Source organism: Eumetopias jubatus, unplaced genomic scaffold, assembly GCF_037043125.1.
Source record: "Eumetopias jubatus isolate StellerSeaLion01/CBP00866 unplaced genomic scaffold, mEumJub1_p1.0 scaffold_3, whole genome shotgun sequence".
NCBI lineage: Eukaryota > Metazoa > Chordata > Mammalia > Carnivora > Otariidae > Eumetopias > Eumetopias jubatus.
This window is the reverse complement of record NW_028274809.1, coordinates 131,345,319-131,369,021: the sequence shown is the minus strand read 5'-3', so window position 1 is coordinate 131,369,021 and position 23,703 is coordinate 131,345,319. Positions and strand designations below refer to the sequence as shown.

At 40.8% G+C, this 23,703-nt stretch overlaps 1 protein-coding gene across 2 annotated transcripts in view; it reads left to right on the top strand.

Annotated features, from left to right (window-relative positions):
• Positions 1 to 23,703, top strand: part of LHFPL6 (LHFPL tetraspan subfamily member 6) — a 239,412-nt gene that overhangs the window by 198,560 nt on the left and 17,149 nt on the right. For both annotated transcript variants that reach the window (XM_028107823.2, XM_088022202.1), the window contains one exon: positions 10,803 to 10,901. In XM_028107823.2, the coding sequence (XP_027963624.1) occupies positions 10,803 to 10,901 (99 nt within the window). The remainder of the gene's footprint in view (positions 1 to 10,802; positions 10,902 to 23,703) is intronic.

The following is a 23,703-nucleotide window of genomic DNA, read 5'->3' as shown; positions in this document are numbered from 1 at the left end:
AGCACTTTGAAGGGAGGTTTATGAGCCTGCATAAGCCTCCTTTTTATAGGATACTTAAGTGCAGTTGACCCTTGAACAACACAGATTTGAACTGCATGGGTCCATTTATATATGGACTTTTTTCAATAAACACAGTGCAGCACTGTACATGTATTTTCTCTTCCTTATAATTTTCTTAGTAACTTTTTTCTCTAGCTAGACTGTAAGAATACAGCCTATAATACATATACAAGATATGTGTTAATTGACTCTTTATGTTATCTGTAAGGCTTTTGGTAAACAGTAGGCTTTTAGTAGTTAAGTTTTGGGGAAATCAAAAGTTGTACACAGATTTTCGACTGCACAGGGGGTCAGTGCTCCTGGCCCCTGTGTTGTTCAAGGGTCAACTGTAGCTTCCCTGTAATGGTGCTTTCAAGGTCCGAAGAGTTGTAATACTGGTCCTTGCTCTTATTTCCTCCCCACCAGTGGATTTGTTTTGTAAAGGGACAGTTATGTAAGGGGTGAGAATGGACGAGAATTGTGTACATAAATTAGCATATGGAGACTTGGAGATGGAAATGTGCCAACATCATCCAAAGAGAAATCCAGATAACAGGCCCTAAGACTGGGCAGCTTGCATGAGAAGAGTAAAGAAAACAATTTCCCTCTGTGCTTGCTACAGAAAAGAAGATAAAGGAACTGGAGGATGGATAAAATTATCCAAAAAACATAAAAGATGAAATGATGGGAAACACTGGTGTGACCACTGAAGGGGCAATAAGTGGAAAAAGTCACGGTATAAAAAAAAATAAACTGTGGAAAAAGAATGTAGCGATAGTCATGGAAAAAAGTGAGATCACATAAAAACTTTCAAGAGTGCCTGGAAAAAATAAGGCTTTCTGAGTCTAACATGAGGACTCTATTCTTACCACCTGTGGAGAGTAATTGGCATTGGCTGTCTAGAGGTTTGTTTTGCCTTCTTGGCAGGAGCCAAATTGTTATGTTAATATTCCTCTGGCTAAGTTTTAAGTACCAACTTTGAATAGAAAGAGTTTTGCAGAAGGGAAAATTCCCAGAATCTGGTTCTCACTTTGACCACTGAGCTCTTTACAAACTTCAGACTTCACACTTGAATTCTAAGAAATAATTAGTATCATGGCAGATATTTCCAGCATTGTGTGAAAGTGAATAGAGTTTCCACTAGGAACTCTCCCAAAGGTTGTTTATGGGCAGGCAGAGTTTTAGGTAAAATTTAGGTACACGAATCCATTTGGGGAGAAAGGTAGATGTCTTTTATAACACAACATCGCAGCACAGCTCCTGATTGCTTGCGTCACATTTATCTGTGCTGTCTCTTCTCCATTAACACTGGCTTCTCCTTGGATGTCATTCCACCAACCTGGCTCTTTAACTACTGTAATTGTCTTAAACAGGGTGAGACCAAAACCCTAGGGCATTCAGGTTGGAATGGCGTCATAGTCAAAAAAAATGGAATTTTTTTCATTTAAGTATTATTGAGTCATTTCTTGGATTATTATTTCCATTCTTTGTGGGAAGCAACATCTCTCTAAATTTCTAAGACCTCCTACAAACTGACCTTCATGATCTCTTGCCCCTGGATAGCTGATTTCAGCTAGGTGCCAGGTAAAAACTAAAGATTGAGCTAATGTATGCTAATTTGTGATTTACTCACGACCCCTTAGGATTGTAAAAATAGATTGCTTCTTAGTTACAAATGAGCCTGTAGCTGCAAATGATCTCAGACCTCCTCCATCCCCCCTCCCCTCCGCCGCATTACTACCTTCCTCAGGTTGTTGCCTTGCAACAACAACTCTTTCCTCACTTCCACTCCTATAGGCACAGATTTTCCCAAAATGTGATAATGTGACTATTTTTTCATGACATCTTTTTATGGCAGTGACAAAAGGATGTGGTTAAAATACATAATTAAGCTCTTGAAGTTTATAAACCACTAGATTTATAAATCTAATAAAGAAAATCCATGTAGATGATACAAAAGTTTGTGAGCCAGAGATTCTCACTGAGCCGTTTGCTCTCCAGGAGTGAATTAGGCAACAAGATCTATTAAAACCTATTAGGTCACTAAGATATCATTTGGGCAACCACCTCAAGTTCCAGAATATTTTCTGAGCCCCATTTCAGCAGGCAGCATAACAACTAAGAGGTGTCTAGTTCAGGGATTTTCAAACTACACTTCCCTGAAACATTGATTTCTACAACATGGTCTAAGGTTTAACATGTCTAAAACTGAAAAATGACAGATTTCTTCCATTAAAAAGATGTTCTCAGGGGTGGGTCCAAGATGGCAGCATAGTAAGACCCTGAACTCACTTCCTCCCACAGATACACCAAACCTACACTAACATATAGAGCAGTTCCTCCTCAAGAAGACCTGAAGTTTGATTGAACAGCTTCTGCACAACAAATGATAGAGAGACCACATATAGAAGAGTGGGAGAGACAGAGACACTGCAATGACAGAAACCCCACCTCCAACTCAGTGACCTGCAGAGTCACTGAGGGATAATAACACTGAGGAGCCCATGAGCAGACTCTCCCACCTTGGGGCACAGCAAAAAATAGTGGCTTAAAGAGCAACCAGACTATAAGTGAAAGAAATCCATTTGCTAACCTTACAGCATCCACCAAACAGGTGAGGAACTGCTGGAACTGTCTCTAGGGTTGGAGGACCAGTGAGACCATTTTTCATATCCCCTCTTCAGCTCGATAGTGTGGGCAGAAGAAGGGTCCAGGCACTCTAGCTGGCCTGCTGGCCTATCATGTCCTGGGCCCCTGGCTCACATCAGCTCCCGCCATTCCCCCAAGGTGGCCCTGGTGTCGCATGCCATAGGCCCCCACTCGCATGCCCACCTGAGCTTCAACTATCTTATCAAAGTGGCCCTGGTGCTCTCGCCAGCCCTAGCCCTCCTGTCACCAGGGACACTACTGTCTCACCCTGGGACCCCTTCTCCACCTGTCTGTGTCTGTTCCTTCTCCAGCCAGTTTGCCAAAGCCACCAGGCACATGCAGTCTACAAAGGGGTTGTTTCTATACAAGGCCACTCCTTCAACATCGGAGAAGTAGCCATTCTGCCTGATTCATAGAAACAAACAGAGAAGGTCAAACAAAATGAGACAAAGGAGTATGTTCCGAACAAAAGAACAAGATAAAACCCCAGAATCAAACCCTCATGAAATGGAGATAAGTAATTTACCTGATAAAGAGTTCAAAGTAATGGCCATAAAGACAGGTAACAAACTAGGGAAAAGAATGGAGGAACTCAATGAGAACTTCAACAAAGGATTAAAAAATGTAAGTAAGAACCAGTCAGAGCTGAAGAATACAGTAACTGAAATGAAAAATACACTAGAGAGAATCGACGGCAGATTAGATGATACAGAAGAATGGATTCACAGTCTGGGAGACAGAAGAGTGGAAATCACTCAATTGGAACAGAAAGAGAGAGAGAAAGGGAGAGAGTTTTAAAAAATGAAGATTGTTTAAGAAACCTCTTGGGGCAACATCAAACATACTAACATTTGCACCACTGGGATCCCAGGAGGACAAGAAAGAGAAAGGGTTAGAAAACATATTTGAAGAGCTAATGGCTAAGAATTGCCCTAACCAGGAAGCAGACATCCAGGTCCAGGAGACACAGAGAGTCCAAAACAAGATGAATCCAGAGAGATCCACACAAAGGTGTTCAGAATTGAAGGAAAGATAAAAAGCTTCCTAGATAAGCAAATGCTAAAGAAGTTCATCACCATTAAACCAGCCATAGATAAATTCCTAGAAACACACAACTTTCCAAAATTATGAAGAAATAGAAAAATTGGAATAGACCTATTACATAATAAAATTGAATTAATAACTTAAAAATCCCCAAAAAACAAAAGCCCAGGACCAGATACCTTCGCAGGTGAATCTACAAACATTTAAAGAAGAGTTAGTACCTATCCTTCTCAGTTATTCCAAAAGAATTTAAGAGGAAGGAATGCTTCCAAATTCATTTTATGAGACCAGCGTTACCCTGGTACTAAAACCAAACAGAGATGCCACAAAAAAAGAAAACTATAGGCCAATATTCCTGATGAACACAGATGCAAAAATCTTCAACAAATTATTAGGAAACTGCATTCAACAATACATTAAAAGGATTATACACCACAATCAGGTGGGATTTATTCTAGGGATCCACAGTGGGTTTGCATCTGCAAGTCAATCAATGTGGTATACCACATTAATGTGATCGATCATGTTAATAAAACCAAGGGTAAAAATCATATAATCATCTCAATAGATGCAGAAAAAGCATTTGACAAATTTCAACCTTCATTTTTGTTAAAAACCCTCAACAAAATGGGTATAGAAAGAATATACCTCAACATGATAAAGGGCATATGTGATAAACCCACAGCTAACATCAATGATACTCAATGGTAAAAAGCTGAAAGATTTTCCTTTGAGATCAGGAACAAGATAAGATGCCCACTCTCCCCACTTTTATTCAACATAGTATTGGAAGTCCTAGACACAGTAATTAGGTAGGAAACAGAAATAAAAGTCATTGAAATTGGAAAGGAAGAAGTAAGCCTATCACTAATTGCAGATGACATGATACTATATATAGAAAACCATAAACACTCCACCAAAAGACTATTAGAATTAAATGAATTCAGTAAAGTTGCAGGTTACTAAATACAGAATAGATACAGAAATAGACTGTGTTTCTACATACTAATAACAATCTATCAGAAAGAGAAATTAAGAAAACAATTCCATTTACAATTGCATCAAAAATAATAAAATATTTAGGATTAATTGAGCCAAGGCAGTGAAAGACCTGTACTCTGAAAAGTATAAGACACTGATGAAAGAAATTGAAGATGGCACAAGTAAATGGAAAGGTATACTGTGCTTATGGATTGGAAGAATTAATATTGTTAAAGTATCCATACTACACAAAGCAATCTACAGATTCATTGCAATTCCCATCAAAATACCAGAGGCATTTTTCACAGAACTAGAACAAAGAATCCTAAAATTTGCATGGAACCACAAAAGACACCAAATAGCCAAAGCAATCTTGAGAAGGAAGAACCAACCTGGAGATATCACACATTCTGATTTCAAACTATACTACAAAGCTGTAGTAATCAAAATAGTATGGTATTGGCCTGAAAATAGACATATAGATCAATAGAATAGAATAGAGAGACCAGAAATAAGTCCATGTATATATGGTTAATTAACCTAAGACAAAGGTCAAGAATATACAAGAGGGAAAAAACAGTCTCTTCAATAACTGGTTCTGGCAAAACTGGACTGCTACATGCAAAAGAATGAAACTAGACCACTATCTTACACCATATACAAAAATAAACTCAAAATGGATTGAAGGCTTGAATGTAAGACCTGAAACCATAACATTTCTAGAAGAAAACATAGTAAGCTTTTTGACATTGGTGTTAGCAATATTTTTTTGGACTAGTCTCCGCAAGCAAGGGCAACAAAGACTAAAATAAGCAAAGGGGATTTTATCAAACTAAAAAGCTTCTGCACAGTAAAGGAAACAATCAACAAAATGGAAAGGCAGCCTACGGTGTTGGAGAAGATATTTGCAAATGATATATCCAATAAGGGGTTAATATCCAAAAATATATAAAGAACTTACACATCTTAATATAAAACAAAACAAATACAGAAGCAAACAACCCAATTGAAAAATGGCCAGAGGACTTGAATAGACATTTTTCCAAAGAACATATATAGATGGCCAACAGGCACATGAAAAGATGTCAGCATCACTAATCACCAGGGAAATGCGAATCTAAACCACAACGAGATACCACCTCACACCAGTCAGATTGGCTGTTATCAAAAGGACAAAAAATAACAAATGTTGGCAAGGATGTGGAGAAAGCAGAACCCATGTGTGCTGTCGGTGGGAATAGCCATTATGGAAAATAGTATGAAGTTCTCAACAAATTAAAAATAGAACTATCATACAATCTAGCAATTCCATTTCTGGGTATTTATCTGAAGAAAATGAAAACATTAATTCAAAAAGATATATGTACCCCTGTGTTCACTACAGCATTATTTACAATAGCCAAGTGTCCACTAATAGATGAATAGAGAAGATGTGAGATATATACATATATAATGGAATATTACTCAGCCATGAAAAAGAATGAAATTTTGCCATTTGCAACAATATGGATGGACCTAATGGTTATTATGCTAAGTGAAATAAGTCAGAGAAAGACAAATATCATATGATTTTACTTATATGTGGAATCTAAGAAAAGAAGACAAATGAACAAACAAAATATAACAGGAACAGACTCATAGATCTAGGAAACGGACTGTTGATTACCAGAGGGGGAGGGGAATGGAATGGGAAAAATAAGTGAAGGGGATTAAGAGGTACAACCTTTCAGTTATAAAATAAGTAAGTCATGAGGATGTAATGTAAAGCATAGAGAATATAGTCAATGATATTGTAACAACTGTATGGTGACAAATAGTAACTAGACTTATGATAGATCATTTCATAACATATGAAAATATCAGATCACTATGATGTACACCTGAAACTAGTATTGTATGTCGGTAATACTTCAATAATAAAAAACATGTTCTGTCTTTTCTGTTTAATTATCTCTAACTTTACTTCACAATATAGTACTTCGGTATGGACAATAAAATGCTAGTTGACTCCAGTTGACAATCTAGGGGCAGTGGGTGAACATTTGGAGTATTCACTTCAGAAACTCACACTCCAGCGAAGGTTAATTAGCATAAATTCCCTTAGCCACAGACCACACCACAGAGGGTTACCAGAAGCCTTCTAATATCAATCTATACTTGCTGAGGTTTAGTAATCAGCATAAGTTGTATTAGAGAGAATTTTTCTTTCTTTTTTTAAAGATTTTATTTATTTGACAGAGAGAGACACAGCGAGAGAGGGAACACAAACAGAGGGAGGGGGAGAGGGAGAAACAGGCTTCCTGCCGAGCAGGGAGCCCGATGCGGGGCTCGATCCCAGGACCCTGGGATCATGACCTGAGCCGAAGGCAGACGCTTAACAACTGAGCCACCCAGGCGCCCCTTAGAGAGAATTTTTCATCGAGAAAATGGACACTGTACAAATTATAGGGTAGAAGAGAAAAACCTGTATCAGCACCAGTCGGGCATGTCCCAGCCAGAGTCTGACCAGTGAAAGAAACCACCACAGGTATTTCAGTTAGGAAGGGAGGTAGCCCAGGGATTTAAAGTTTCACAGACCTATTAGGTCTGGGGAAGTGAAGGGCAGAGAAGAATTCAGGAAATCAGGACATGCAGGGGTAGAAAGAATCTATAGCTGAGGATTTGCTCTTAGTGGGTGAGGCCGTGGAGACTGCCTGGAAGCCACTGCCCCAGTCTCGTCTACTATCTACAAAAAGGCATGCCCCTGGTTGCAGCTGCCAATGGGGAAGTGGTTTACTTCTCTCTTTGACCTTCTGAATCCCACATGAGAGCTTCTCATTAACAGACATGAACCAGAATTTCTGCCAGCAGAAGAGATTTGAAATGTAGTTTCTGCATCTCTAGCCCCACCTAGAAAGGGAGAATCTAAAAGAGCAGAGATGATTTTGATTAACAAGAAGTACCAGGCTTAGGATTTAAGAATCTGTCCCACCCAGCATCCTCCTGAAGTAGTGTCTTAGGTCGAGAATAGCTTTCTCCAGTAGCACTTTCTGCAGTTGTGAAAATGGTCTCTCTCTGCCCTGTCCAATATGGTAGCCAACAGTGCCATGTGGCTGTCAGGTCCTTCAAGTGTGGCCAGTGGAAATGAAGAAATGAATTTTTCGTTTAATTTTAATCAACTTAAATTTAAGTTTGCTACATGGAGCTCATGGCCACTGCGTTGGGCAGGAGTAAACTCTCTTTGGTCTTTAGATGGAAGACACTGTCTGGAGTGTCTTCAATGTGCCGGTTGAATATTTGTTGTATTTATGGTATGTTGATGGCACTTGTTAGAATGACTATGTGATGGATTTGGGGAGGAGGGTTTCACTGAGCTTACAGAATTGGTCATCTGGGACGCCTGGGTGGCTCAGTTGGTTAAGCGACTGCCTTCAGCTCAGGTCATGGTCCCGGAGTCCTGGGATCGAGTCCCGCATCGGGCTCCCTGCTTGGCAGGGAGTCTGCTTCTCCCTCTCACCCTACCCCCTCTTGTGCTCTCTCTCTCTCTCTCTCTCTCTCTGTTTCAAATAAATAAAATAAAATCTTAAAAAAAAAGAATTGGTCAGCTGGCTGCTTTCTGTGCCAGATGACTAATAAACATCATTGTATATTTGGCTGAATTTAGTCTAAGACTTGCTTTCTCCATAACATACAACGGTAGAAAGATAGTGGGAGGCCACCAGTGGTTACCTGTGGGACCTAAAATTGCAACAGCCAATTAGACTGATCAGCTTGTGACATACATTTTTCTCCCAGAAATGTTTCCCAGACCTTTATCATCTACGGTAATTTTGCTGTTAACAAACATTAGCAAAAGACAAAACAAAGGCTATATAAATATTAATACAAAAATCCAGATAAGCTAGTTGCCCTCCCCTAACACTTTTTTTTAATGTGAGCTGTGCCCATGGTATTTTTTTTTAAATCATACAAATAACACAAATTTCTTATGTACAAAATTTATTCTTCATTTATACGGTTGAATTTACATTTCATTGTGTCACAAAGACACCCCATTCTACAAAGGAATCCTGACTGCCAAGCATTCTACCACTTAGAAAACCACAGGTCAATGTGCTCCGTATATAATCTCCTTTCTATTTGATTTCCCAAAGTGCCTGGCATCATCCTGGACCAAAACAGCCACTTTTCTGATACATGACACATTTTCCTGCCGTCTGAAATGAGACTATTTAATCACTTGTTTGCATATCAGAAAAAGAGAAAACTGATGGTTTAAATGTTACTATTTTTTGTTTTTCTTACATTTGAAAATTTTCTCTTTCTGCATTTGTCATCATTAAAAAATTGCTCACAATTTCTCAAAAAAGCCGTGTTACTTATTAATTTAAGAACTGAGTATCATGGTAGCGAGACCATATTATTTATAAAAACTTCATGGAATTCAGTTTGCATAAACTTTGGCTTCCTCATTATCTCTTTACCTGATGGTGGATAACACGGGTTTAGAGTTGTCTTCAGAATACTATAAATTCTGTCCTAAGGGAGGAGCCTAAAGAAATCAGTTACTGGAGGCATTTGCTCAATCAGCAAAACCTTATAGGGTTGCTTTCTGGGTTATTCTTCAGCCTCGACACAATTCATATTCATCCAAGAAGGCATCCTGGAATTCAGGATTTGCACTTTCAGCGATTCTTTGTAGGCATTCCCTCGGATCACAGCGCCTCTGCATTAAATGGTTGTTTTACTGTTGACCAAGGGACAGACTGGAGGAAGGGGCGCCAGGGTGAGAAATCTATGTCAGTTCACGGGGGATGTCTCTCCACATAGCTCAGCATAGAGGTTGGGGAGAGTATGGAAAGCAGTCCCTCCTTAGGTGCCTGTATAGAAAGAGACTACTTATGTGTGGGGGCTGTAACTGCAAGAATCATCTGCTGGGGCAGAAGTCCGGCAGACCTGTGGCTACGTTCCCGCCAGAAGAAGCAAAACGGGAACAGAAAGGAACTCAATACAGAAATACTGAAAGTCTCTTCTAAAGGCACTTGAGTAGCTGTCATTCTGCCTCAACGTTACCACCTTAGTAGATTTTTTTCTCATTTCAGCGCTCTCTCGTTTAGCGCTGTAGAACACACATTCTCTCAGACTGGGCTCGTGTTCCCACCCATCAGACTGTGTTTGTGTGGTGGTCCTACTCGCTCAGCACACTTGTGGAACTTACAGACGAGGACAGTGCTCACTCCCTGATAGGACAAGATGTTACTTTCTGATTAGCCCTCGGATTCTGGTGGTGAGTGCTTCAGCCTCATTCAGCTTCTTGTCGACCCACATTAGGCTTTGAAGCAACACTGAAGACACGCCTATCAAAAGCCGTCCGCTCAGAGTGCTCTGCCATGATAACTTCATATATTAAAGTAAAATCGTCACCTTCTTCAGTTTGGTCATCAAAACTTTTGGTCTTAGCTGCAAGGAGGACTTAAATTATATAAATGTCCGTCTTCTAGAATATTTCTGAGATGAAGCAACGCTCCCTGATTCTCAACTTTTCAACGGAGTATAATAGCAGGTAGTACAGTTAATAGGTCCAATTGTTGTGTGCCAAAGTGGTTCATGAAAATCTTTGTTTTCTCTGCCCCTGGTAAAATTGAATGATGCCAAAACATTCTGTTTTAATTCTTAAATTGGAAAAAAAAATCTAATGCACGATGAAGCATAACCTATTAGGCACTTCTGCTTGCTCTTGATTTACTTGTTTACATGGACTGATGGAGGAATTGGTTGGATTTTTACAAGAGTGATTTAGAAAGCTTCTGAATCGTATTTCCTAAACAGGGTTTGCAAGGCTTTTAATGCTTCACAAGGCAAAGTTGGAAGCAAACTGCGTTGTCTATCAGTGTTTTGTTGTTTTTTCTTTCCTTTTAAGCAGACTTGAAATTGTTCATGGAATCAGACTGACCTTAGATTGCTTACAGGAGCTGTGGCTGGGGCTTTCCAAAAAGCAGACACCATGATCTGTTATATTGCTAATATCAACCCCCCTCCCCCCAGATGCTGCCTTTATCTAGTGATGCAGAGGAACACGGGTAAAGCCTTCTTGGCTTCTCTCTTCGCAGGCTTGTTGATTGGTGCTGGTTGTGCCCTCTACCCCTTGGGCTGGGACAGTGAGGAAGTCCGGCAGACCTGTGGCTACGTTTCCGGCCAGTTTGACCTGGGTAAGTTTTCTTCATTGATGGCACTCCTTTTAGAAAAGAACCTTATCTGACCTTTCATAGAAGCAGAGAGTAGAAGAGACATGAGGAAGAGAACCATACAGCCAGCAGTCACATGTAACCATACACAGACCTTCATTTATCTGTTTGTTTAGTGAAGTTACTGGCATACTATCGTTTGCCTGGACGAGGGCAAGTATTGTGGAGACAAAGATAAGAAATAGTCCCTGCTGTGAACAGTTTATATTCATTGATCAGTTCATTCAGAATCATGTGTTTATTACTTATTGCATGTGCTAAAAATAACTCTGTGGAATTTACAGGCTGCCTGAGGAGATAAAGCAAACAAAACTGTCCAGGGCTAAGAAATCCAAAGCGATTTCACTCCAGAGTAGCAGACAACTTTGTTGCAGGGCTGGGTCTTGAACACGGTGATGCATGCGGGTTGTCTGGGAGTAGACAGAAGCACCTAGCGAGCCAGGAATACAGCACAGCAAAAGCACCAGGGAGGAATGAGAAAAGCCCATCAGGAGACCCCGTAGACATGTGAGAAGCTGGGAGAGATGTGATTGAGTAGTCGGAAGTTCGCACACTGGTGAAGAGCACCTCATGACTTTGGTTTTGTGTGTCCTGATCAGGAATTTTCACTTGTAGTTATAGTGTGTTCTATTTAGCAATCTACAAAAAAGGTTGCAGAGTACTACATGGTTTGCATCATTATAATCTGTACTAATTGGATTATATTTCACTTGGTTGTTGAACCTCCATTTCCTTAAACATATCCTTATTTCTTTCTAGTTGGGTATTTCGTCTAGTCCAGTTTTCTGTGATTTTGAGGCATATTGTAATGAGAAATTTAATGAAAGGAAGTCTTTTCTTTATTGAATTACTTTCTGAGGACTTTTTTTCTGGAATTGGTGTTACTACATCAAAGACAATTGCCGAGCAAATATACTCTCCCTTAATATAAGGAGAGACAGATTAAGTTTTTGACCTTTAGTGCATAGTGAGTTGCTAACTTAAACATTCACTTTTCCCATTAATTACTTCACTCTAAGAAGAAATGTTCGAGGGAGTTGGTCTAATGTCAGTTGGTCTATCCTAAATCATCATTTAAAAATTCGACATTAGAACTTCTGTGAAAAAAATTCCTGTCAAATCTTGAGAAAAACGGACAGATGTGATACCACATCACGGTTTTGTGAATTTAAAAATAAAGCAATTTCTGTTTGACTCTGGATGACAAACACCCTGCTTCCCTCAACATAATACTAGTTCTTTTGGTGGAGAAGCCCATACAATTAACTACTACTAATTTGCATGGATAAAAATAAAAGAGATTTCTGACTGTGCTTCCCTCCTTATGAAGACTTTCCCAAGTCTGGATGCGTTTGTGATTGCTGAAAACGCAGAGAAGGGAAAATGCCAGCACAAAGTTGAGTGTCAGCTTGGTTTTGTTGTTGTTGTTGTTGTTGTTGTTTGTTTTTGGTTTTGGGGTGTTTTTGTTTTTTTTTTTTTGCCTTTTGGTTTTGGTGGGGTTTTTTCGTTTTGTTTGTTTCTTTGTTTTTTGGGTTTTTTTGGAAAGCAAACTGTGTCCACGGGAGATATTTTAACACAGTGTTTTGCATTTTTCTTTTTCTGGTGTTTGGGGCATTCTTGGCTGTTTTCACACACGCCTCAACTTGATTAGAATACTGTTCTTGCTGATCTCTTGCTATTGTGTGTTGCTGTATTAATTAGCAGGTTATAATGAAACTCATATCCTGTTTTTGCAGTTTTCATTACTGCATCCCAGTAGTTTATATCTTCTCAGCATTGTGGATTAAAAATTTGAATGTCAAACTTAAAAAAAAAGAAAAACCTTGCCTCTTTGCTGGTGGTAATAATGTCTTTTGTGATTAAACTCACCAAGACATTTTAACAATTTAAAAACTACGGTGTGTTAATTTTTGCCTGTTTCTTTTTAAATTTCTCTTAGTTGGATGATGAGGAAAAAATAAAACTGGCATTATTTATAGATAAAATGAGCTCTAGGTCCTGCAAAACCATCCTACAAAACTGCTTCTGTTTTCTATCTTTAAAAAATTGTTACTGGGCGCCTGGGTGGCTCAGTTGGTTAAGCGACTGCCTTCGGCTCAGGTCATGGTCCTGGAGTTCCGGGATCGAGTCCCGCATCGGGCTCCCTGCTCAGCAGGGAGTCTGCTTCTCCCTCTGACCCTCCCCCCTCTCATGTGCTCTCTCTCTCTCTCTCTCTCTCTCTCATTCTCGCTCTCTCAAATAAATAAATAAAATCTTTAAAAAATAAAAAAAAAATAAAAAATTGTTACTGTTCCCCTGAATGCTGATGAAGGCTGAACTTCAGCAAATGAGTGAAGTCGCAGATTATGGTGCTAACTTGGGAGAGCCTAGGACTGGAGTTGGGAGCCACAGCATGTGTGTGAGGGGGAGCATTCTCAGGAAGGATGGCTCCGGGGCCCATGGTTTTAGTGGTACGCGTGCTGGTTGCCACAGACACACTCTGCCTCTACCACTTCTGAGAACCCAAGTTCATTGCTGCCACCTCTCAAAAGAGACAGTGAACGGGCACATCTTCCTCCCGAGGGTTGGGAAATGTTAATGTCGTTAAGGTTCGTGTTTTCTTTATCGTGGGGCGTGGGTCACTTTCTTGGCGTTCCGTTACTGAAATGTTACTTCCTCTCTCTAGAGCATATCCTGAAAGAAACCATCGCTTTTGGTTTTGTATGGAGGATTGTTTAAGGAGTGCACTCATTCAATTATCCAGCCAACGAGTATTTATGAGGTGCTTACGGTGCCCCAGGCCCTGTGCTAAGGTGCTGGGGATATGCCATCATCAAGACGTTTTAAAAGACCCTGTTCACTGCCCTCAGGGAACTAAAAAAAAACCCAGCAGGACAGGCAGATGTTCAAGAAGATCATATCCCTGGGATGTGTGTTAGAAAGGAAGGGTGTCGGGCACGGCAGTGGACCTCATGGTTGCCTTACCAATATTATTCCATGCTGGTTGGTGATTCTAGGCCAGAGGCTAAGAAACTGTCTCTGTAAAGAGCCAGCTAGTGACTGTTTTCCGCTTTGGGAGCCATATGATCTCTGTTGCAACGATTCAGCTCCACCGCTGCAGCAGGAAAGACGCTCCATGTATAAATGGGTGTGACTATCTTCCCATAACATTTTGTTTACAAAAACAGGTGGTGGGGGTCTGGTCTGAGGACCCCTGATTTCAACCAACGCATACCCCTGACACTCCAGAAAGAGGTTTATTTCAGATAATGCTCCTTTATTGATCCCTTCAGCCGCCGGGATGGCTGGTCAGGGCCCAGGGCAGAGGCTGCGCAGAGCAGCCCCATCCAATTATCCTAATATGCTGCACACATACTACACTTTTCTTGTTGTGCTGTGTTATGAATAGGTGGCAGGCACTCTAAATTAATCTTGGCCATCTTACCTCTTAACACTAGCTTGGGACGGGAAGGTCTGAAGCCCGTTTGGACCAGGGATTACAGCAGGAGATGTGTCCAGAGCTTTTGGGGAAAAGGGGGTCACATGCCTAAGGGAAAGGCCACCAGAAGCCATGCTCCCCCTCCCTCTGGGAGCCAGGTAGAAAGGCAGGAAGAAGCAGCCTTGGGGGGGGGGGCGGCGGCTGGGGTAGGCAGAGGAACCAGCTGAGGCTCAGCCACCCCTGAAGCAGGCCTTCCCTAGGAATTTTCAACCTCCTGATACATAGTAATTCATTTCCTTATTGGGTAATGTTAAAGGCATCTTTTCTCTGACAGCTATTTTATTTAGTTGCTATATCACAGTTCAAGCCGACTTGACCTCCCCCGGGGGCATCCTAAGGAAGTATTATTTTTAGCTGAGCTTTCATTCAAGGCTGTAAAGGGTTTATGTAGATAAAGGGTGAGTGTGGGTGTGTTTTAGGTTGCAGGGTGGGCAGGCAGTAGAGCCAAGAAAGAGCCCAAGTAGGCACACTGGAGGAGGTCGGAATGGGGGGGGGCGGGTAGGAAGGGCCTCCCAGGTTAAGAGTATTTAAACTGGGTCCAAACACATGAGTAGTAGTTAGGCAAGTAACAGATTCTGTAGAAACTCACGTTTGTGGTTTTAACGTACTGTGGTAGAAGTCTAGTAGAATCTAGTTGTTAAAAATGCCTTTTTTCCTTAGCAAGGAGATTTGGGGAGAATTTTTTTATGTGCCTTGAAAACAATTTTATAAGGCTATTGATTATTTCTCAAGCATTTTAATATGTTGTGAAGTGCAAAGCTTTGCAGCAATTTTGCAAAAATACCTGGTTTTATAAATCAAAGATTGTTACTGTTTACCTTTGGATCCTTCTTATTTATGAAGAAGCCAGGAGCATGTTTGAATACACACATTTTTAAAACAGGAAAACAAGAGTACAAACAGGTTGCATAATGAATTCCTAAATGACCCAAGTAAAATTGCACAGTTTGCCTTGACAGTAGCTTTCAGCCTTTAGCATTAAAATCAGAGGTAGACTTGTTTCTCTCATTGGTGTTTTAAACAAATATGCCAGGTGATTCAGGTGCCAGGGATCAGCAGCCATACTTTGAAACAAAATTACCCTAATTGATATAGAAAATTACTATTTTTTAATTTTTTGTTTGAGTATAGTTGACACACAATATTACATTCGTTTCAGGTGTACAACACAGTGATTCAGCATCTCTTTATGTCATGCAATGCTCACCACAGGTGTAGTTAACGGTCTGTCACCATCCAACACTGTGACAGTACCATTGACTGTATTCCCAATGCTGTGCCTTTTATTCTCATGTCTTACTCATTACGTAACTGGGAGCTTGTATCTCCCACTCCCAAACTCCCATTTTGCCCATCCTCTAACAGCCTTCCCTCTGGCAACCATGTTTGTCTTCTGTACAGAAAGTTAATTTTCTGTACTTTGCTAGAATGCCATTTAACATTCATTTTGTTTATATACATCAGGGTGCTTTCACTTTAGGTTACAAAGATCTGACTCCAACCAGCTGAAACGAAGGTATTTACACCTCTTACCATAGGAAGGCCAGAGCTAAGGTGAGCTGCCGACTTGACTGATCCTGGAGTTCCAGGATGTTGTCCAGGGCCCAGGATTTTCCCGAACAGGAGACCTGCCACTTGCGGGTCAACCTTGGCCCCACCATCTTAAGTTCAGCTTCATCTTGAGGCTAGTAGTTTCTTCTCATTGGTGATTACATTTGGTACGTGTAGCTTGTGTTCATGTCAAATAAGAGAGGGTGAGTTTCCCCTTGTCCCAGTAACGGAATAAAAGTCTCTCTCCTCAATCTAATTGGGCCAACTTGAATGAATAGCTGCTGTCAGGGGAAACCGTGTACAAATTGGCTTCTTGTGGTGGAGCTTGGATGTGTCCAGAGCTTTACAGAACAGATTTTACTGAGAAGTAGTGGCATTTGTAAGTGGAAGATGAGGCTAAGAACAGAAGAGACATCTCAGTCTGGTTTTGTTGTTGTTGTTGTTGTTGGCCTTGGTGCCCTGTGTTCCTTCCATCATGAAGCCTGTGGTTGTGGACTAAGGGTCAATAATGGCTTATACTGTGTAAGTGTTAACAATGGTGAATTTATTACTTTTTAAAGAGAACAAAACAATACAGGTGATAAGAATTATATGTAGTGTAACCTAGTATCTTCACAAAATAAAAATCCAGTAGATGTTTGCCATTGTTATTCGTGTCATTTGTACAGGACCATTTTTAATAAATATTTGCTGATTAATCTTTTCTTTTTCTTTTACATTCATAACAGTAAGTTTGTATTTACACAATAAGCATAAGGTCTTTATAATCAGGTTGTCCGGTTGATTTAATTCATGCCTCAGAGATATTTTCATCCACCCGACTTTTCTAATTATATCCTAATGATAAAAAGTAGTGTTTCAATTAATTTGTCTTGCTAATTTGCCAGGTAAATTTGAGTAACTATTGCTTTCATTTTGCTATTTAATTTGATTAAGAAGCCATCGTGTTGGGCGCCTGGGTGGCTCAGTTGGTTAAGCGACTGCCTTCGGCTCAGGTCATAATCCTGGAGTCCCGGGATCGAGTCCCGCATCGGGCTCCCTGCTTGGCGAGGGGCCTGCTTCGCCCTCTAACCCTCCCCACTCTCATGTACTCTCTCTCTCTCTCTCTCATTCTCACTCTCTCAAAATAAATAAATAAATCTTCAAAAAAAAAAAAAAAAAGAAGCCATCATGTTTCCTGTTCTCAAAATTATGCTCTTGGCTTCTCAAGAACAGTACCATAAACTCTGAAAACTCAGGAACTCTCAGTGTTGAAAGAGATGAGAGTCTGTTTCCTCCACATTTTCAGTCCAATGAAGAAATCTCTTCCAATCTGAGCAATGACCATGTCACGTCTTTGACTCCTGACTCATGTTTTCTTTCCTTTCAAATCTAATCGCACTTGAGAAAAAATAATTTGCAGGTTATAGTCAGTGGAGAAAAAAATGGGAACAAAAATAGAAAATTTGTCCCAAGTTGCTAGAAGTCATTTGGAAAATCCAGGAGGAGGAGCCTGTATTCCCTCATGTAGCAGGCTACCGCAGGAGGACGACAGGAAAACAGAGAGGCTGCTGTGAGCTAAACCAAGCCCCAAACTGGGTAGACCAATGGGGACTCGTGGGAACACTCTAGAATGTGGTTCCGGATGATGCTGGGAAAGTTCCACAGGCAGAAGGAGCTCCATGTAGCCAGTAATGAAGTGATGGAGCAGGGTCCAGGCACCTCCAAAGGAAAAACAACCAGCTTTGCTGGTCGCTCAGCCTTCTTAGGGGCCTCTTTTCATGAAGAGAAGGGTTTTCTGAATTCATTCTGGCCAGTGAGGAGAAGAACCACTTCAATTTGGGGCCGTGAATACCAGTGGGACCATGACAACACATATCTGCTTTAAGTTATAGCTTAGTAAATGCCTCTAGTCTTGCTTTAGGAAATAGTACCCCCTTCTGTATAATCCTAGATCTAATTCTGTCTGCTTCCCTAAACACATCTTTGTAGGTTCCACATGAGCCTATGGGACAGGAATTTTGCAACTTCAGGGTCTATCTCAGTGTTTCGCCCAGAGAAGTATTCAACAGATTTATTTACTCAATGGATATTTATTAAGCACGTTTTTGGCATCAGAAATTGTGCCACATACTTAGGATGAAATTATGAATTAAGATAAACATGATCCTTACACATGTCACATATCTGCCACCCACTGAATGGTTAAAAGAAAGGAGGGAGAAAAGGAAAGGGGGAAGGGGGGGATGAAGGGGGGAGAGGGAATAAAGAAGAAGGGGAGGAAGGAAAGAAGATGAGAGGGAAGGAAGGAAGAAACCCTGCTGCTGATTTTTCACCTCTAAAGAAGCCGCCATTATGTTTCTGTAGATACTTGGCCACTGATATCCTGGTGAGATTATGGCATTACTTTCTAAAGGAATATGGCTTAACCATCTTCCAGGAAAAAAAATCAAGTTCAGGGTCATAGTTCAAAGAACAAAATGCCCTGAGAGATGAAAAAAAAAAAAAAATCTCTAAATTCTTTCCTTCCTAAGTCTTTTTGGTTTGGTTATTTCAGAGCAGGATCATCCCCAAGCCTGTATTAAGCCTTCTTAAAACCTAATTCAGTGGCTTACAGTGATTTGCAGCAGTGAAATTCAGTGATTATAGAAAAAGGTAATTCTCTTAAAAAAAAAAAAAAGCCTGTGGGAAATAATATCTCTTAAGACATGGCTGCCACACTATTGAGAAGAATAGTCTTCTTTTTAAAGATTCTTCTTAATTTTTTCAGTGTTATCCCCTTTATAAAAACAAAAAAAAAATAAATATATCTGAGTGGCATGCTATTTTAGATATAGTGTACTTAAGGAACTTTAGGAAATTGAACTGGCTTTTCTAATTATTCTTTTGTATTAGGTGCTCTTAACTATTTCTTAGTATGTTCCACTTGGGTATTAATCTGGCAGTAGAAAAGCACTCATTTTAAATTTAACTGTTTTTGATGTTTCAGATCCTCTCTCAGGAATGAACTTTGTTCAGCTGACTCTATCAGTGATGTCTGTAAGAAAGGGCAATTAAGATAAATCAGCCATATGAACATCATCTTGAATAAATCTGTAGGTTTTACTAAAATTTCCTGGTAGTTAAGGATTTGGGGAATAATCTGTTAAGTAGGAAGAAGAACTTATCCCCTCCTCCATCCCGAAGTGCACCCCTTTTGATGATGTAATTAATGCAGCCCCCTTGAAAAGTCCCCTACCTGCTCCCTGCCCTCAAAGAAATTATAGTTGAGAGGTTTATCACAGATTTATCTTAGAACATTCTCTTATTACATAGTGACACTGAGGAAAGACCTTCCAGTGCTGTTGCTGGGAGATTTGTCTATATGAACATTAAAGTTCTTTCAAATCTTGATATTATCATTCTTAATCTCTGAAGAAATATTTCTGCCCCAGAATTGAGAACTCATCTGTTTTGTGCCCTTACTGTATATTTTTGCCTTTGTTCTACTTACCCTCCTTAGTGGGTCTTCTGTTAAGAAATGGCTATTTGTAAGCATTATTGATTAGTAACATACCAAAAGTGTTTTAGAATAAAACCAAAAATGTAACAAAGTCATCAAAAGGCTGATCTGACTTCCTTCTTTTTTTTTTTAAGATTTTATTTATGTATTTGTCAGAGAGAGAGAGAGCACAAGCAGGGGGAGCGGCAGACAGAGGGAGAAGCAGGCTCCCTGCTGAGCCCGATGCGGGACTCAATCCCAGGACCCTGGATCATGACCTGAGCCTAAGGCAGTTACTTAACCGACTGAGCCACACAGGTGTCCCTCATCTGACTTCTAATCTGATTTTTAATCTGGTGGAATGTTGACAAAAACTAATTAATGTAGAGAATTTGTAGAGCAAAACTCATTTATGAGGTCTTTTCAGAAAATTTCATATGAATGAATTGTTCCAGAGTACTGAATTTTCCCCTTAAAGGATAGTTAATGGAAAAAGCGTGGACTGGTTTCAATCCCAGTTTCACTCTCTTTTAGCTGGACAGGTTATTTAGCCTCTCAGAATTTCAGTTCTTGAGTCTCTAAAAGGGAATGACAATCCCTCCTTCACAGGCCCACTGAAACGATTAAATGTGATGAGAGTGGAAGGTGCTTTATACATGGAAGGTCTAGTGTAACCATTAGTCCCTCCTTTCTGCCTTAAAGGCCGACACACGTCCTATTTTAATCATGTTGAAATAGTTTGAGAATGTAGATGTATTATAGCCAGAATCCATCATTTTAACCAGATTATATGAAACATAAAAAAAACATAAGCAAGTCTAAAAAAACATCATTAGCAGTTATGTTCTCATATGATTCAGAAGGAGTCATTCCTAAGAGTGAAGGACGTTTGTAGAATGATTTGCCTTTACACTAAATAACGAAGAGTGAAAAAAAATTTGAGTTCTTTCTTGTTTTTTGCTGTTGTTTTGCAACAGTTTTATGTCACACTGTCAGCAATTACTTATTGCAGTTATTAATTATGCTTTTCTCTCCGTATTCCCTCACCTCTGATTTGTGTCCTTTCTAATCTAATCATCATAAATCATCTTAAAATCATTCTTTTAAAAGAATACAGTTCAGGGTGCCTGTATGGCACAGTCGGTTTGATAAGAAAAATCTGTGTCCCAAGATGGCCGACCGAGCCAGCGAGAGAGTCCCAGTCCTTGGCCCAGGACTCTTCTGGGTTCTTCTCCCTGCTCTGCTTCCCGTGCACACCAATCCGGGTTCTTCTCCCTGCCCCGCTTCGTGCACGTGCCAAAAGTGCCAAGTATGCTGAAGTAGAGTGTATAATTGCCCCCTTTGTTTGTGCTCGGGGCTCAGACCTTTGGAGATGGCTCGCCTCTGAGCCCGCCGGCGTTGAATAAACCTCCTATCCTCCAAGATCTCCGGGTGCCGCGTGGTTCTCCCATCGGGTGATCCAGTCCAGGTTCCATAACAGGTTAAGCATCCAACTCTTGGTTTTGGCTCAGGTCATGATCTCAGGGTCGTGAGACTGAGCCCCACGTTGGGCTCTGTGCTAAGCGCAGGGTCTGCTTAAGACTCTTTCTCCCTCTGCCCCTCCTCCTGGTTCTCTCCTCTCTCTCTAAAATAAATAATCTCAAAAAAATAAAGGAACACAGTTCAACTCTGTTTCTGTGCACCGTGTATCTTTAAGTACTGATTTTTGTATGCACTGGACAGTTTTGTTTTGTTTTGTTTTTTTCCTTACCTCCTGATTTGGGGTCCTGTTTTGGATAGCCAAGAATGTCAGCTACATGGTATCTGGATAGGAAGCTACTTGGGCTTGGCAATTGGATGTTTTGATGACACTGGTAAATGAGTTTGAGGTTACAGGAAGCCTTGTTCCAGGGATTGGTGTCTCCGGATCATTCAAGGGTCCAAAGTCCGTTAATAGGCTTCAGAGATTTGTGACCCCACTGAAATTCTGTGCAAATTTTATATGCCTGTGTGTCCATGCTGTTTTCTAGAGAGTTTATGCGTAGCTTTTATATGTATTCCAATATGTTCCTGACATCAGAAAACTTAGAACCCCTGGTAATCCACATTTGGAAGTCTGATATTAGGAACCTGAGAAACTTGACCTCTAGAGTTTACCTGCCAACAATCCTCAAATACCTCCCCCCTCCCCCGGAAGCTGGAAAGCCACTGAACCCTTTTGACTTGATTTCATTATCTGTAAAAGTGTTTGTCGGGGGGATGTTGTAGAGCAAAACATTGTAGTTACAATATGCATTATTGCAAATAGATACTCCCAAACACCAATTCTACTTTGAAATCATATCTGTGAAAATGAGTGTTCAACCTTCCTAGTGAATTGAATGTTTCCACTTAGACTGATGGCCAGTTCCATTGGTGCCACTATCAGGAGACAGTTCTCCAGCATGTCCCGAGAGCTCTTGGTTCTGAACTGTCTTGTCAAAGATGTTTGTATACCGAACAGCCTTGAATCCTGCTGGAGCAGAGGACAAGTTTGTTTTTTGTTGAGCACAATAAAGATAATGTCTCCCTCTGGGTCAAAATTTTGGCAGATTTGTTTGCAGCCTATTATAAAAAATTGGGGTTCCCTAAGCATGGGATTCCTCAACTGTGACCCAAACTCACTGAGTTTGCCACCTGTGCAGGGTGGGAGGCAAGGGGATGGATGCAGACGGGAAGCTCAAGCTGCTTGCTGAGCTGGGAGTGATGCACTCCTCCACCTCTGACCTGGGAATCTCCTGGCTTTTCCAGCATCTGTGAAATGTGGCAATTGAATTTGCTAGTTTGCAAGTAGAGTAAAATCTCAGACGCTTCACAGTTCTTGACACCACTGTCATAATGCCTGTGATTCCTTTGAAGATACTTCAGGATAAACAGAGAGAGAGAGATGTGTCTCAGGGGAAGTCACAACTCAGGTGCCTCCTCCAGAACAGATACTCAAGGCTGCTAGCACAGTGTTCAGTTATCCGCAACTCAGCCAACATCAGAAGCTTGACTATTAGGATCGCCATGTCAGAAATGGATTTTTATTGGTGGAATTAGCATCTTACTGATTACCACGATGAATACTAAAAATGGATTCCCTATCCTTGCATGAAGAGATTTAAACATCCGTCCAGGCATATAGCCATTATTCTAAGTCCCAGTGATATTCAGAATCTCTAACAACCAGATTTTCATAGGCCCTGACCAGTCCAAACTGAGATAAATCTTGGCCACCGCCCTGGAGCAGACTCCCAAGGAACCCTGCTCTGCCAGGCACTGACTCTTGGGAGTTTCTGGGTTTCTGGACATGAGGCTAGGATTCTCTGGAGTTCTCAGAAGCAGGGAAGGGACAATGGGACACTTGGGGAACTTGGAGAAGTGGATGTTTACCCACCAGTACCGAGAGGTACATATTTTAGTATTTTAACAAGTGAAACAGCTTCACTGAAGCATTCCAGCTACATGTATGCTGCCCTCAGGAATGGCAGCCAAGGCGTGATCATCCCTAAACAGCTCAATTCCCAGTCTTTCTTTGGAGGGTTTCCGGTTGTTTGTTGCCAAAGGGAACAGAATCCTGCCCTAGAACATTGCTCGGGTGGTTCCTTCATGCAAAGTGGTATTTCCAAACTCTTAAAGGATAGAGAGCTAGGGTTTAACTAGCTCCCAGACCAGGTTGATCACCTGGTTTGTGCCTGCTTCTTGATAGCTGTTTGTTTAATAAGCGTCTGTCTGTGTAGCAGCATTTGGTCTGAGACTCAAGTTCATTATAACTTGGAAATGAGATTGTAGGAGAGTGGCTACCGGGTACCATCCCTCACACTTTTTCAGCAGTTACTGTAATTTACCAGAGAGTCTGAAGGTTGTGCTTGACCAAATTGGATTAGGCTCGTCCCCAGCAACCACCTTACACAGAAGGAAAACCTCTTAGATGGAGGGCAGCTAACCAAGATCAAAGCACTGCTTGCTGCAGCCCATTTCCATTTAAGTGGTTACCGAGAGTATATTCAGAGGCTGCTTGGTGGCCAATGGAAGCATGACAAACAATGGGAGGAGGGCAGATAAAATGCCAACAGGATGGCGTGCAGCACCTCTTCATGTGGGTTTGCTGGAAAACTGGCTGCAGCCGCAGGCTACACGGACGACCAGCAATTAGGCACAGTCTAGGTCCCTTCACACTCTCTTTTGTGGCCAATTTATAAGTCAGAAGAGCTGAATTTCAGGTCGTTCCAACCTTTATAAATGGCAGCGATAGAAAGAAACCAAAGGATAATCTG